Here is a 15514-nt window from a genome sequence, read left to right as displayed (position 1 = left end):
GTTAATGATATGACAAAAACAGGAAGAAACATGAGCGGTTAGACAGTCAGACAGGTTTTAGACGACTATCATGTTAGCAAAAAACTAATGTGGAGATAAAGACGAAGGTAAACTGAAATCATTACCCAAACTGTCTGTTGTAAACATCCATCACAGTTTGCAGACTGATATCTGCTCCAACTTTGACCTACTGTACTGACCGTTTGTGTCTGGAATTAAAGCAAGTTTAAAATGGTTATTTGCCCAAACTCCAAATAAAGATGTTTAGATAATCCAGCTAAACTGTTGGCTTGTGTCGGCATTAACTTAGTATTATGATAACTAATAGATATAATGACCAAAGTTCAGAATAAAACCATAACTTAATAATCCATAGTTTTCCTTTAATATTTCGATAGTACAAGTCAGCATGAGAGTTTGTCAGGAGAGCTGGGACACTTCACTTCCTATGCGCAGCACTGCAACTGATTCTCATTTTTATTACGATGATTCTTATATATGATTTTTCCAGTTAATCAGTTAATAGTTTACTCCAATCCTCACCATCATAATTTCACAGGACCCAAGTCGTCCTAAAATTGCTTGTTTTTTCAAACCAACAAAAATCTGTTTACAATGATATAAAACAGAGGAAAATGAAAACATACTAACATGTAACAAGCAAGTATTTGCTTTTTTTTTTTTTTTGCCTGATGAATGACTAAAACGATTAATCATTTATCAAAATTGTTCTGTCAATCCATTAATTGACTAAATTTCAGATCAAACCAGCACTACATGTGTACCAGGAATTTTTATCCCAGGAAAAAACCAAAAGAATAACCAAATGTTCTGCATAGGAAGAAGAAAATCTCATTATTATCATCATCTAATTGTTGATTAAAAAAAAAAAAAAAAACATGCAAAATATGCCTATGATTATTAGAGTTCACCAGAGCAGAATTTGAGCTCAGCGCCATTCGCGCAGCAGCGAATGTGAGCGCATTAGCCGAGGACACTGTTGCCTGTGGTAGAGCCTCAAACGTGAGGAAATGTCATATTCTCCTGATATTTAATGCTTTGGATTAAATTTCCTTCTCATTGGTGTCCCTACTTACTCGCTATAAGCCTGTTTTCCAGTGATTAATTTGACAACCTCCTGAACATGATGGACAAATAGCTGAGCATGGCTTCTATGCCTGCACTTCACTTGGCTTTCCTCCCAGCCGTATCCTCATGGGCCGAACCGCTATAGGGCGAAAACTGTTGATGTGACCTTTTTCAGCGGCCAGTCTACTTATTGGGTTATAAATATAAGAATGTAATTTCCTGTGTTAATTAAGGGAGAGGCGTGATTGCCGGAGGAGCAGTAACTAGGTCCCAGCGGCGGTAACTGACATACAAAGAGTGAAGACCTTAACACCGGGGCAAAGAGACAGAGGAAACGTCCCTTCAGAGTCGGTGCGAGCTTCTTACTGTTGGTTTTATGCACGAGGGCAGCATTTCTTGAACTATACAGCTCCCAAACTGGGCTCCCAGTGGGTCTATATCTACAGGGGGGAATTAAAGCGACTGGTATACAGCTTGTCTTCTTTGCTCTGAACCATTTCCTTTTACACTCACCCTCTGGCCCCAGTTACAGCTGATCAGGCCTTGTAAACAAAAGTAATATGCAGTAACAAGCAGGGTGGAAAATTGGCTCTTTGTAACCACTCACTGCCACTCCTTCTTTATTGAACTGCAACTTATTAACTTACTCTTAACACTTAATCCCAAAATGATGTGTTTAAATCTAAGTTAAACACCTTTAGCAGCTGAACTGTGCTTTAAAGTGATGATAATCTCACTGAAATGTGAGCCTGATGTCTTCTTCACCTGCTGCAACACTCCACCTCTCTTCATATCTGTTCCTGCCTCCTGCCACCATCTCCTCCTCCTTTGACTGTTTTATGGAGCTTCAGGGTGGCAAAGTGGAAGCGAACTTGTGGGGCAGTTCTGTTTGTTTCTTCACCAGCTTGATTTCATAGACAACAAATGAAAACTATAATTCAAGTATGACACCATGGGGCGGTCAAAAAAAAAAAAAAAGTGTCTGATGTTGTAAACAGAAGCACTGCATTAATATCACTATGGGAGCTTCATAAAAGGCTTTTTAAAACACTTTTATCACCTATAACTTAAAACGGCTACTTAGGTGGGTGTGGGTGTTTTTTCTCCAGGCATAGTGTCACTTCAGTCTTAATATCTGGTGTGGGGGTGGGTGTAATTCGTCTATAGTGTCAATACAGAACCTGAGTTCTGATACTGATAGCAAAGCAATATGTTTTTGATACTTTATTTGAGAAATATAAACATGTTTCTTGACAAAACCCTCTTTTCATAAAGATGTTGCTGTCTAATATTGGCAAAATGATGATTTAAATCAGAAAATGTCTGATCAAAGAACAGTAGAATACAAGTATGAACAAAGCATATCAGACTTATTTGGAAACACAGGTATATTTTTAGTGTGTGCCAAATTTGTTGTTCAATATTTCCAAGCCTTAATATTGTGATTTTCAATTTACATCCCACAAGAAAAAAGATCAATATTAGCATCTTCATACAAACAAACATCCAAGTAAAACCTCAGACAGCCCATGTCTTGTAGGCTGTGTAAATCTTCTTTGCTCTTCTTCATAGGACTACAGATACAAAGATGTAATCCTACCACCTTGTGGTCTCTTGCAGAAGTACAGCAACTCTTGAGGCAAGATTTTTTAAAATACTAGCTTTTATGTGAGCAGTTATTCAAGAGGCCCAGCAACTTTGTTAAGAGCCAAGGCTTGGTCCCTAATTCAGCTTTCCTCCATATGACATGATGCAATCTGGCCTTGATGCACCCTCTCTCCTAGGGTAGGAGGTTTTAGGCCAATTTCTGTTTCATAAATTTGAACAATTACAGCTTGACTTTGTTTTTTCTTCAAGCAAATAGCAAAACATGAACTCACCAAAACGTGTGTGAGAACATGTTGGGATTTTCCATAACATCTCATACATTCATAATTACCTCACATCACGCTGTTTAATGCTGTAACAGCTGTATGTAAAAACTCAGAAGGAGCTGATAAAATGGCTGTAAATGTTGACTGGTTAAGGTATGTTCTTGTAGACATGCCATTGCCGAATTGAAGCAATTACTCTCAAATGTTCTTTACTGGGCTACAACATGGTGTGTACCCGCGCTTATAAATACCCCTAGTTAAAATATCAGAATTTTGAATGGAATTTGGCGTGCCACTTCGGAAACATCTGAAGACGGGCCGCCCCCGTGGTTTACAGTACCCCAGCGGTGTACAGTAAAAAAATTCTTTCAACATCTAACATTCAAAATCGTCTGCAGGTTTTAAAACACAAATGTCATCTTCACAAAACTTTGTGCAGGTGTCATCAAAAGTTGTATCTACCTCAAGCCCGGTCGCGTTGGTATTTGTTAAAACATTAACGGCGGCCCTTGTCTGTACCTGTCCAGTCCATGAAGTGTTACAATAGGTACATTCTTTCGTTTTCCCAGCTCCACCCATCTCAGAGTCCACTCCCGCTGTAGGCTACAAGTGCGCGTGATGCATTCAATTCCTGTTAGAAATATTGGCATCTACGTTGGAACTTTCAAATTAACAAAGGTTCAATCTACATATATATATAGCTTATATATCTTGTTGAATTATATCCCATGAAAACATGGTTGGTAATTGTGATCATATCATCATAGGGCAAACGAATACATGTAGTTTGCTGAGCTATTGTTCATACTTAAAGTTGTTCTTGATAACTTATTTAGTTATATTTTCAGGGCCCCAGTAAGAGTACGGAAGCCTAGATATTTTTTGATAATACGGAATAATTATCCCATTATCTCGCAGAAAACAACGCTCTCGAGTTCAACCATGAGCACTTTCAATCAACCATGAGAGTTTTAACTATGAGGACCATGAGTATTTATATAATAATGGTTTAAACAAGTCTGCAGCTATTGTAGACTCCACAGCTGGATTAATTTCACTTTTAGATAGAAATTAGTTGTGATGCCACTGATTATGTATCCCAAATTATATTGTGATAATGCTATTCCTGAGCTTTTTTCTTCTGGCATACTGCAGTTAGCGTAATATCAACTGAAAATATTGGGAAAGTATTATAACCACATTTTTCTTTTATTTAGCCATATTGCTGAGTAAAAGTAATTCCCACGCAGTTACCGCCACTTTGCCCAACTGGTAATTGCCTTGTTCTAAGTTGAAACTATTTGATTTATAAATCAAAATGTACACACTTCAAATGACTATTGTTTCAGTTTGAGTGTCTTGTAAAACAACACAAAGCCGATATTAATGTGTTTAGGTCCAGTTCATCCAAACAGAGGGCGCATGCGTACAGCAGAGGAGCAAACCCTCCTCTCCTCATCTATTAGCTTCCTTGGCAGCTGGTCGACAAGCAGAGCAAACTCCACTGGAATTTTGTGATGGTCACGTGACGATGTTGTGGGTATATTACGCCAAATGTCGGAGTTCGTTTCACCACTTGAAGAGCGCTGACTGTCTCTGTCCCTGTATCTGCGGCGTTCAGACAGGCCGTGCACGGTGCAGTGTTTTTACTTTTGCCTGACCCGATCAATTCACTGCAGTGGTAATATGACAGTGTGACAGCTGACGCTGACTGAAGGGACAGAAACCTGTGAGTTTCAGCATCAAGAAGCAACTTTTTTGTGGGAAATTATGAAGAAACGTGGAGCAGTGATTTAAAAAAAAAAAAAAAAAACAAAAATCCATTTGACAGCTGACTAAGGTGAGAGAAGAACTTTTGGTGTTTTATGTCGTGCAACCTAATATGACAAAGTTTTCAAACTTGTTTTTTCTTGACCTGCACCTGAATAAGACTGTGTCACCGCAACATAAGTTCAGAAAACTCAAATTTACACCTCTGTATATCTGCACAAATAATGCATCATTAGGTGCATAGGACTTGATGGAGAGCATAGTTGGTGATTTAACACCCTAATATGTTGTAGTTGTTACAGGTTAATGACATTGTCCAGCATCTGAAAAACATCTGTTCCATTGCTGTAAAGTCACCACAGGATTTACTGCTGGGTCACTGTGGGCCTCATTCTGACCTTTTCTTGCTGACAACCGGGTTTGAACATCTTGTGAAATATTTTTTAGGGCGATTAGGTTAAAGACAAGAGTTCAACATCTTGATTTACTGCAATGTAATTTATTGGAGCAGAGTGCTTTATAGTATGAAAAGGTCAACAATGCACATTTATGGAACTCATCCGCAGAAAATTGCTGGCTTTGTGTTTGGCGGTTCTGGGTGGAGTATCTTGCCTTTAATTTACCAGGAAAAACTGGGTTAATGTTGCACATGGATGACTGAGCCGATAATTGGTATGTTTGCTATGTATATGACAGAAATGGATGGTGCTTTCGATAGTGTTAACCTAACCCCTGCTTTGAAGTTTTAGAGCGTTGTTTAAATCAGCCTTGTTGAGCTTTTATTGGCAATAATATAAAAAAGACCCTTAGTTTTTTTTTTTTATTTTGTTAATGGGTTTTTAATTGTTATTGAACATGCTAATACACCAAGTCAGTGAGTCTACATGTGTCAGACATTAACTTGTGACTTCTTTAACAAACTTTTGTAGGCAGATTTCATACACATTACACCACCAGCATTTATGCTCCTTGATGCCTGCTCTGTTCAATATTATCGATTCAGATCTCCATTTTCAAATTAGCTGTCCAGGCAGCAGATACCACACGCACTGCTTCCCTCTGACCTGGCCAGATAATCGGATGCTCAGTTGGGGGCAAATTTTAGGAACGCCGACGACGCATGACTAGATAATTGTTTCCTTTCTTTGCTGAGTGAATCTCCAGTTCTCTCCTCTCTCTCTCTCTCTCTCTCTCTCCTCTCTCTTCTCTTTCTCTTTCTCTAAGATTCACCACACTGACAACTCTCTGGCTCTGTGCATTTTTCTATGAGTAACTGAACCCAAAGAAGCTGCGGGTGGAGCTGCTGCAGAGTCTCTCCTTCAGCTTTCACCAGCAAAACTCTCACCGTTTACAAAGTTGCAGTTTATCAAATCGATCATTGTGGATTTCACTCTGATTAAAAAACTATGGCTTTTGCCTCCCACTCACAACAATCAGGAAAATCGTTGATGCAAACAAGACATGTAATTTCACCAGTTCCCCGTGATTTCAGCTTCTTTTTTTTTAGCCCAAGTACAATATGAAGCTGTGTCAATGATTACTAAAACATAAATTTACATTCTGATCAGCCAAAAGGTAAGAGCTACCTTTCCTTATTCATTGGTTTAAAATTTGCTGCTACTGCATGGAAGTTGAGCACACATATTAAAGCTTATTAATTAGATTTTTTTTTTTTGGCACTTGGGGCAGCGGAGCAAAGTGTAAATCACAACTTCTGACATATTATTACTTCAGTTGATATGGTGAAATGTTGGCCAACAGTTGCCTCTTTGCACTACCCAGCAGATAAGAAACAACATTATCATTCATCTGGAGTCATGTTAGTCATCACTGGATAAGATGTAAGTCCAAAGTATTCACTTACTTCCTTTTTTAACCTTTGTTTTGTTTTCACAAAAAAATCTCATAGCAGGAAATATCAGGTTTCAGTAGCTAAAACTAGCTGCTAGCATCAAATAGCTATTTCAGTGCCGGGGCTCTTACGTTGAATTTATAAGAGCTTCTTTGTTTGAAAAGAGTTGCCTGCGGCTGCCTAGGAAATGGGAGATGCAAGCGTTGGAGAGTGAACCAGAACACGTAAAGTTGTGCGGCTGTTAAACAAAACAGTGAGCGCAAAGATCCTAACCACTCTCACAAGGTTGGGACTGCACATTCGGCATGCGTCAATTCTCCCATTTTTATTATAAAATCATAAAATAATGTCCCTAATATTGTCATGTTTTCAATTTTGTTCAGACCTGGATTTCAACTTTAGGAGGTCCATGAGATCCCAAAATAAGTACCTGACACCTTGAAACACCCTTGAGTGTCAAATAGTTAATTAATGAGGACGTAGATAGATAGATACAGTAGATAGATAGATACAGTAGATAGATAGATAGATAGATAGATAGATAGATAGATAGATAGATACTTTATTTATCCCCTAGGGGAAATTCGTGTTATGACAACCACTTTTGTCTTTTAGTGGAGCTTTGGATTCTTCTGGCTTGTTTGTCACACTGGCTCTTGAACTGTTTGGAAGTTATTGTATGGAGCTCCAAGAACGGGACAGCCCCCAGTCATTGGAGGGTGAAGAAAGTAGAAATCCACTTCCCAAAAAGGTTCAGTAAATTTAAATCAGATTAAAGAGAAGGCCCCAAAGCGGAATCCAGCGCAACGAGTAGAACAGCTTGATATTGAGCTGTTTGACATTAGGAGCCTTTCTTTGGTACTTTAATCAGGTGGAAATGCGGGATGACCTATGAAAAAGACAGAAACTACTCATGTAAGACAGTGTCAATTTTTTTTCCGGCTGGCTGGTTCAATGCTTCTACAAGGTTAGACATGGGAATTACTTGGGTTTGGATATACAGTTGCTTATGAAGGCAGTAGTTTGAGTGAAATAGCCCTTTAAATCAGATACCTATTACCTTTTACCTTTCAAGATGTTGTGAAACTGAATTCTTTTTCTTTCGTTAAATTTCATGCTGCGTGTTCTATTATTTTATCTCTTCTGATGTAGAGAAGCGATGAGCAGACGGAGGTGACTCTTTGCTCGTAAAGTGGCTGCTTTTCCTTTCCACCGTCCTCTCATGGCACTGAGTAACAGGGGACAACTGAGTGTGTGATAAGAGCGTTATATCCCACCACACTCAAGTGTAATTTAGAAGATAACTCAGGCTTCAATGAAGGCACCCACACATTGCCTGTAGACACAGACCGCACACGACACGCGTACACAGTAGGAGGGTTTAGTGGATCTGCCTAGCAGCCCTAATGCTTCCTGCCTAGCTTCAGTTCTACAATGTCAACCTAACCCCTCTAGCCCCTCTGTAATGACAAAAGGTCCAGAACTGCAGCACTTTTTAACGACCTATTGTCAAACACTCACAGGATCCGCCACCGGGGCTTGTGGCGAGTTTAACACCCACAGACTCCTGCACTTACAGCAGATTAAATTTTATCCTCAGAGATGTCCACATCTTACCGCGGACATCTCTGTCATGAGTCTTATCTATTTGTTCTGTGGTTCCCTTTTGCTTTATCATTATTTGGTTTGCATCATGCTGTAGCGTGGGAAACCTGTGCAAACTTTTGAAGAGCAACGTCGCTCGACTCGCGTAGTAAATAGTGCGGTTGTGTGGCCACGAGAGGTGATGTGAAAAAAGCTGTGAAGCTTGTTTCATTAAAAGGGAGAAACCTGATTGCCGATTCATTACCATCTTTAAATTCCTTCACGGATAAAAGTGAAACATTCAACCTAGCCTTCAAATATAAAAATTGACCACTATACCATGAAGCTGTAGCTCGCAGGGACTCAGCAATGGCGCTGCCACCTGCCTTGGATGACATTGTCCCCAGGCCCTTCACCCCCTGTGTTTTTAAAAGTGGAATTCACTCCTCATGATGATAAGTGGCTTCTGAGACACTTTGCTCTCCCAGGAAATCTTTTTCATTAGACTTTATGTTCCCATTTGCCCCCTGGTTGACGCCAAGGAGGACTTGTGACTCCTTTGCCATTAACTATATCTGTCAAAGGCCGCTTCAATTCTTCATGTTGTGTTGTTAAAATAGTTGAGATGCATATATCACAGCTGCTTAAGATTCAGTCTACAGATTCTGGAGGCAAGGTGCTTTTATGAGTCAGATGTTAGCAAAACTGTTGACTGACACTGGATTTCTGCCGTACCGGTACCAATTTCATTTATATGATATGAATATATCGATATATATTAAAACATTAATTCTTTAAATTTGTTTCTTCTTTTTTTTTTTTTTTTTTGATAATTCACCAATTGTAAGGTTATCACTTTGTCGATTCACACAGTTTTTCAATGCCTGCTACCTGAAATGGTTAATGAGAAATCCAGTTCATATGTATCTTTTATTATCAGATAAATGTTCCATCCTTAGGACTTATTTAAGCTCAGTGTCATATACGGATATATGCACTGACGGTTACATTGTTTGAAGAGCACAGATCTATTTCCGTACGTAGTACAGGGAGCATGAATAGCCTTTAGTGAAATCAACCAGTTTCCACACGAGTAATTAGCATAGCACATTCAATGTCATTACATTCTCATGACTGGGAAACCTGAAGGATAACCTTGTGTCGACCACAAAAGGTCCAGGATTCATTCAACCACAGGCATAATTTTAATCCCAAAATTTAGATCAGCGACAAATAACTGGTTGAGTTCAGTGGCATCATTCCTAACAGGAATAATGGCCCAAAAATAAGATGCAGGTTGCAATCAAACTGGATTGTGTCTTTAAAAACAAGCTGAGCATGAAGAGAGAGATGTTGTATGATATAATGTGTTGCATTTTTAAGTTTTTACCTGATAAGAAGGAGCTTACAAGAGTGGCACTGGAAGACACACGTTCAAGAGGCTGAAAATGTCCCTCTCCATCACGCCGGTTCTGTTTTTTTCAGGGTGTCTCTGATGTGGTCGTGGGGTGATGGGCCTGTCAAAGCGAGTGTCGTCGTGGACGGTGGAGGAAGTGTTGGAGTGGGTGCAGGAGCAGTATCCAACCCAGATGGGCACCCTCCAGAAAGCCATCATTAAACACGCCATATCAGGTACAGCTCATGCTTTAAATTCAGCTTGTTTCACTGGTACGAGACGATAACTTTTGTCTGCAGTTTGTATATAGAATTTATTTTTTAAAGTTTTGTTGAAGTGAATGTTGAAAATTCAGCCCTGAATGTACTATGGTTTTAGTTTAGTTTACTTTGAGTACTCCTGACTTACGCTCGACACACACACTGTGCTTGTGAATGAATTTGCAGGCCGTGCATTGCTGAGATTAAAGGATCATCACCTGGAGCTTCTCGGGGTGGAAGCTGAGGAGCAGCAGCAGGAAATCTTGCAGGACCTCCTCCTCCTCAGAGTTCAGGAGGAAATCAATGAACTCAGTGACATCTGCTCTGGTGAGAATGCCAAATGACTCTATCTTCAGGCTGGAGCTGAGATACAAACTAATACAGCCGTAGTCAGAAAGTTTTTTTTTTTTTTTTTTTTTTTGACAACTCTGCACTCTGAAAGCAACTCTGCATAGTAAGTGCAGGTAGTTTTCATTGGTGTTGGTGTGGACCGACATTTCCATGTATGAGTATGCACAGGTATTCACAAGAAACCATGCAGCAGGTTTCTTCCCCTCGGAGTCAAAACACATTTTATTTTCAATCAAACTCATGCTTATAGTTTTAAAAAAAAAACAAACATGTCACCAAATCCACCAAAACAGTCAAACATTTAATTATTGTGTAGCTTTTGTGTTCAAGAAGAGAAACTGGCTTTCAAACTTGTGTTTTATTTGTGCTCTTTTCTCCTCTCCAGACTGTTTTGCTCCATAGCAGAGAATAAATCTCCAGAGGAATTGAAGCTTACTTTTTTTTTTTTATTTATTATTTCCCTTCCATCCATTCATCTGTTTGAAGGAGAGAGAAATGTGGGAGTGACAGAAAACACGGAGAGAAGGTGAAGAGAAAGAAGAATCGATGAGGAATGACGAGAAAGAAACCTATTTCCTGTATGAAATCTGATCTGCGCGGACGGATGAGATTAGTTTCTGTCTGTCTTTTTCTGAGCCTCACTGTCCATTAGTCTCTGTCTTTTTTCTCTCTATAGTGGGTTTTTATTCCAATGTAGTATTATAAAATATTGTATTTGATGCACTGAATATTGAGAGTCCATTAGTCCCCTTATAGTTGTTAACTACTCAGAATAACAGCTTCTATTGCATTGCCGACAACAGATAATGCTGTGATCACATTTTTTTCATGCCAATCTCAAAATATCAGGAGAATTAGTGGTCAGTTATGTAACCTATGACACCTACTAGTTAAACAAGGTCAAACCTAAATCAGACACTTCTACTAAACTGTGGAAGGGATAATTAGTTAAATGAAATCAAAACAAGGTCTGAAAATAACCAGAAAAGGTTTGTAGAAGTAGTAGGTTGTGACCTCACATGTATCCTGAGTGATAGTTCCTCTCCTGCAGCAGTAATTTAACTCTCAGGAAAACAGGGGGGATTACAGGAAGACGCAGAAAGACAAAGGGAAAGTGGTGAGTTTTCCCCTTTAAACATTTCAGTGTGTCAAGATAAGAAAAGCTGAATCCAAACAGTAACTTTCTGCTACTGTCTGTCTGCTCTTCGCTCACACAATCCAAGCTGCTGGTTTAAATCTGCTGTTTTTATTTGTCTCTGTATTTTTGACTGATGAGCCACAAACAATGTGTTATTTTTTGTGACGTGAATACTTAACAGAGCTGCAGAAAATCCACTGATGTTGTCTGGGTTTGATGCCATTTTTTTATGCTCTTGCTGTTGACAGCATTTTGGGTTTTCGGGTTGTCCATCTGTCAGTCTGTCCGTCCGCCCACTCTCATGTCCTACAATGGTACAAACGTTCAATTGAACTCAACGATGAACGGATTAGATTTTGGCGGCCAAACGTCAAGGTTACTGTGACCTGAACTTGGCCGTAATGCAAGAATTCATATACTAATTTTGATAAAATACACTTAATACCTTTTATTAAATTCCTTCACAGTCCTCACTACATATATTACATGAGTCTGGACAAACATATAAACTGCAACAAGGCTGTAATTCTAGCTTGATATGTTCTGGTTGATACAAGTGGTCCTACAATTTTCTGACACTCTTTTTTCAAAAATATAATTCCCTGTTTCCTTTATTTATGATGTTGGCCTCCTTTTTGTGTGAACTATAGCATCAATGTTACTGCATCTGTATTACATAAAAGGTCATGTCTATTTCTGAGCATTTTGTCATGGCACTGCTACAGTATGGTCAGCTGAATTAAAAGTGCTGCTTTGGCAACACCACCCCGTCTGCAGTTTTCTTTCTTCTTTTTTCTTTTTAAGTCATCCGTCTCGTTGGCAGACAGACTCCAACTTGTTCTACGTCAGTGTAATCATCAGTCATTTGTTTGTCATCTTTCTGCTTTTACAGCTGCAGCCTCTCATACATACAGTATTCAGTATTTCCTCTGCGACCCTCTCCCCATCTGGCTGGAGGAGTGTCGGAGGTAGACCACTGTGAAAGATCTAGGACTCCTAAAACTAAAGGTCATAATAATAAAAACACTAATGCATACTTGTGCGCAGCCCAGATCAGCATGTCACAGACTGCAGGCTACAGCAAGTGTAATGTTGATGAACTACGCAATAAAAATGTAATCAAACTGCATCACATCCATGGCATCAGCCGTATATCAGCCTGACTGTAATTCAACAGTTGCACCACCACACAGAAGGGTTTTTTTTTTTTTTTTTTAAAGCTATTTGCCAGTTTTGAAAGAAATTACCTTTTGTTGACACTAATGAGGAAATGTAAAACTATGTGAAGGGGCTGGTCGTTCTAAGACATTCTGTACAACAGTTACAGCCCAGACTTTGTGATGTTTTCAGGCCTTTCTTCACAAATTCATTGTCCAGTGAAGGTGAAGTTCCGAAACAAATGAATCAATTTCTTATATTGGGTTCACATTTTTTCCAGTCTGTCTTAAAACACTTGTCAGCAGGTTGTGCTTGGAAACATTCACTTATACTCAAGGATGAACGGATAGGAATTTGGTGGTCAGAGGTTCAAAGGTCAAGATCACTGTGACCTCACATAACTCAAAAATGTTTATGCTAATTAGGACACAATTTATCACAAATATCTTAAATGAAATAAAATGATGAAGTGACATATCATATCCAAATGGTCAAAGGTCAGCTTCACTGTGACAACAGCTTGTCTTTTTCTATCAATTAAAGTCTATTTTCAGCTTGTTGTATTCCTTCAGCTAGTTTATGCAAAATATTCAAACAAAAAGATACACATTTCCCCCAAATTAAGCCTATTGTATTTGATATCTCTCCAAATATTTGGTTCTCTGCTAGAATTTAAAATAAAGTTCTGCAAGTTTGAATAATGTTTGGCTTCACATGGTGAGTTTGTAGCTGACCTACCGGTGGGTCAGCGAGAGATACATAAAAGCAAGGAAAAAGAGCCTTTATAATACCAAAAAATTTGTTTGAGCTCCATGGAAACATAATACAATTATGCACTCAGATTTTCTATCTTACACACAGAAATGCAAAGAGGAATAGGCGTGCTGCTCTTAAGGGCAACATGCTTATGAAAATGTAACGCGTGAAGCTGCTACTGTGTGTGCGAGATTCAGAATGCATGTTTACAATTATATACATGTTTCCAGAATACCAAACTTCCTATCAAGTGACCTTTTCTGTCTTTTTCCTTCTGTTTCTGGCCCTGCTCGTGTGCATTTGGGTGTGTGTGTGTGTGTGTGTGTAAGTGTGATTAATACCCCAGGAGATGGTGTGACATTTGATTTGGCGTGGCGTGGCTGGGGGAAGCGTTTACTCAGCACAAACGTAAATCCACCTCACTGATAGAGTGAAGGGGATGATGAAAAACACCAGTGACCCTGACGACGGAGCCAAAATGGAAAGTCTGACGCTACATACACAAATGCAAATTCAGTTAATTCCAATTTATTAAAAATGGTCAATTCAAATAAATAAAATATGGATATTTGCTTTTTCGAGCATAAATAAAACAATTTTGTATGTCTAATCTAATATGCTCTAAATATCCATATAATGGAAATCAAGTTTTAAAGTTCATTCATTTAAAGTTCATGCTTTATTTTACAGCACTACAGGTTGTTGATGCAGCCCATACACTTAAACATTAACATGTTTTTTTCGTTCACTTTTTATGGATTTAGTAGATATTTGCAGTATGTATGTATTGCATATTTTCAAGTCATATTTCAATCTTATCACCTAACCACTTATTCCTGTAAAATGGACAGGCAAACATACCTGATGGGACAAAGATCAGCTTAGAGGGCATTACTGTTCAGAGAAATCCACATACGAGCACAGCCATGAAAAATATATCTTTTTCCATCGCTCAAACCAACCAAGCCAAGCCTGTGTTTCAAGCAGGCCAGTTGACAGTCAGCTGAGAGCCTCCTCCGCCTCCCCCTCAGTCCTTCAGCGTCTTGCGGCCGCGGCAGCCTCTTTGTCACTTTGTTTGTGATTTATTCATAGATGCACCAGGGAGAGAAAGATCAATAGTTTCTGAAAGAAAAATGAGTTAGCGTCAGGCCACTAAGCAGGGAGGAAGAAGAGAGAAGTTCACCATGAGTTCAGAGGGGATGTGAACGTTGAGGAGGCCATGCCTGGAATCTGCTGCTCACTTCACTCTACAGCGGTGCCGGGCTACTAACAGCAGTAATTAAAAAAGTAACATTATCAGCTCTAATTATGACTCCCTGGGAGCAGTAATTTGTCACATTATGTTTCTGTTACACCTTGAAAATTGGCTGTTGGCATCCAGCAACATGAGTCTGTTTCTTCCTCTGTGAAAACTGCTGGCGGTGACGGGGATTAGAGAGTGATTTATTTGCATTCCTGGCTTGCTAGTTTGCAAATGTCAGCAAACAGGACAAGTTATTGAAGTGGAGCTGCTGGCAAGCTAACGCAACAGGGTACAAAGCTAACATAATACTGGCATGGCTAACATTACAATTATATGTTGGCTGAATGAAAAACAGAAACAGAAAAACCCTGCTGTTAGCCTACTGTTAGCTTTAGCACATTATTTACATTTACACATTATTCCTAGATGGTTACCTCATTGCTAATCTTGTTGACACACTCAAAAATCGAAATTCAACCTAGATAGGCTATGCTTCATTACGTATTTATATTGGTTTATATACATTAATATAATAAGTAGAATTTTGCAAACAAATACCCCATTTTCAATAAGCTCAAAAGATTGCATTGTTCTTAATCATAGATATTCTGCTAGCAATAGTGGAGATATAGTTGTCAAAAGCTTCCAATATCTTCGACTCTGATACTCTGATACTTGGGTGCCGACACTTCCTGCTCATGCTATGTATGACGTGAACATAGCATTAACTACCAACGTGCTAATGTGCGCTAACAGGATATAATGCTAACACAGGCAGGGCTAAGCTACCAACTGTCTAATGTTAGCTAACATGGCACAAAGCTAATATTGATGAGGCTAGCTTTTGGGAAATGTCAGCTAATAGGGCACAAAGCGATCATAACAACAGTGTCTGCTAACAGGGAATGGCGCTAACATGATTAAGGCTAATGACCCAACGTAAACAATCAGGGCATAATAAATATAACTTTACAGAGGCTACTGGATTTACCATGGTTACCAGTTTCCACTTGTAAATAGTGTTCACATCAACAGCCAAATGT

The 15514-nt window shown here is 39.1% G+C and overlaps 1 protein-coding gene across 1 annotated transcript in view; it reads left to right on the top strand.

The window, feature by feature from the left end:
* Window positions 1-11511, top strand: part of LOC111240405 (sterile alpha motif domain-containing protein 12-like) — a 15176-nt gene extending 3665 nt beyond the window's left edge. Inside the window, exons 2-4 of the mRNA XM_022770407.1 lie at window positions 9655-9801; window positions 10012-10152; window positions 10562-11511. Of these exons, the coding sequence (XP_022626128.1) occupies window positions 9681-9801; window positions 10012-10152; window positions 10562-10578 (279 nt within the window). The 5' untranslated portion in view covers window positions 9655-9680 and the 3' untranslated portion in view covers window positions 10579-11511. The remainder of the gene's footprint in view (window positions 1-9654; window positions 9802-10011; window positions 10153-10561) is intronic.
* Window positions 11512-15514: the final 4003 nt, after the last annotated feature.

Source organism: Seriola dumerili, unplaced genomic scaffold, assembly GCF_002260705.1.
Source record: "Seriola dumerili isolate Sdu_G_001 unplaced genomic scaffold, Sdu_1.0 BDQW01000025.1, whole genome shotgun sequence".
Classification (NCBI taxonomy): Eukaryota; Metazoa; Chordata; class Actinopteri; order Carangiformes; family Carangidae; genus Seriola; species Seriola dumerili.
This window is presented reverse-complemented; position numbering and strand designations above follow the sequence as displayed.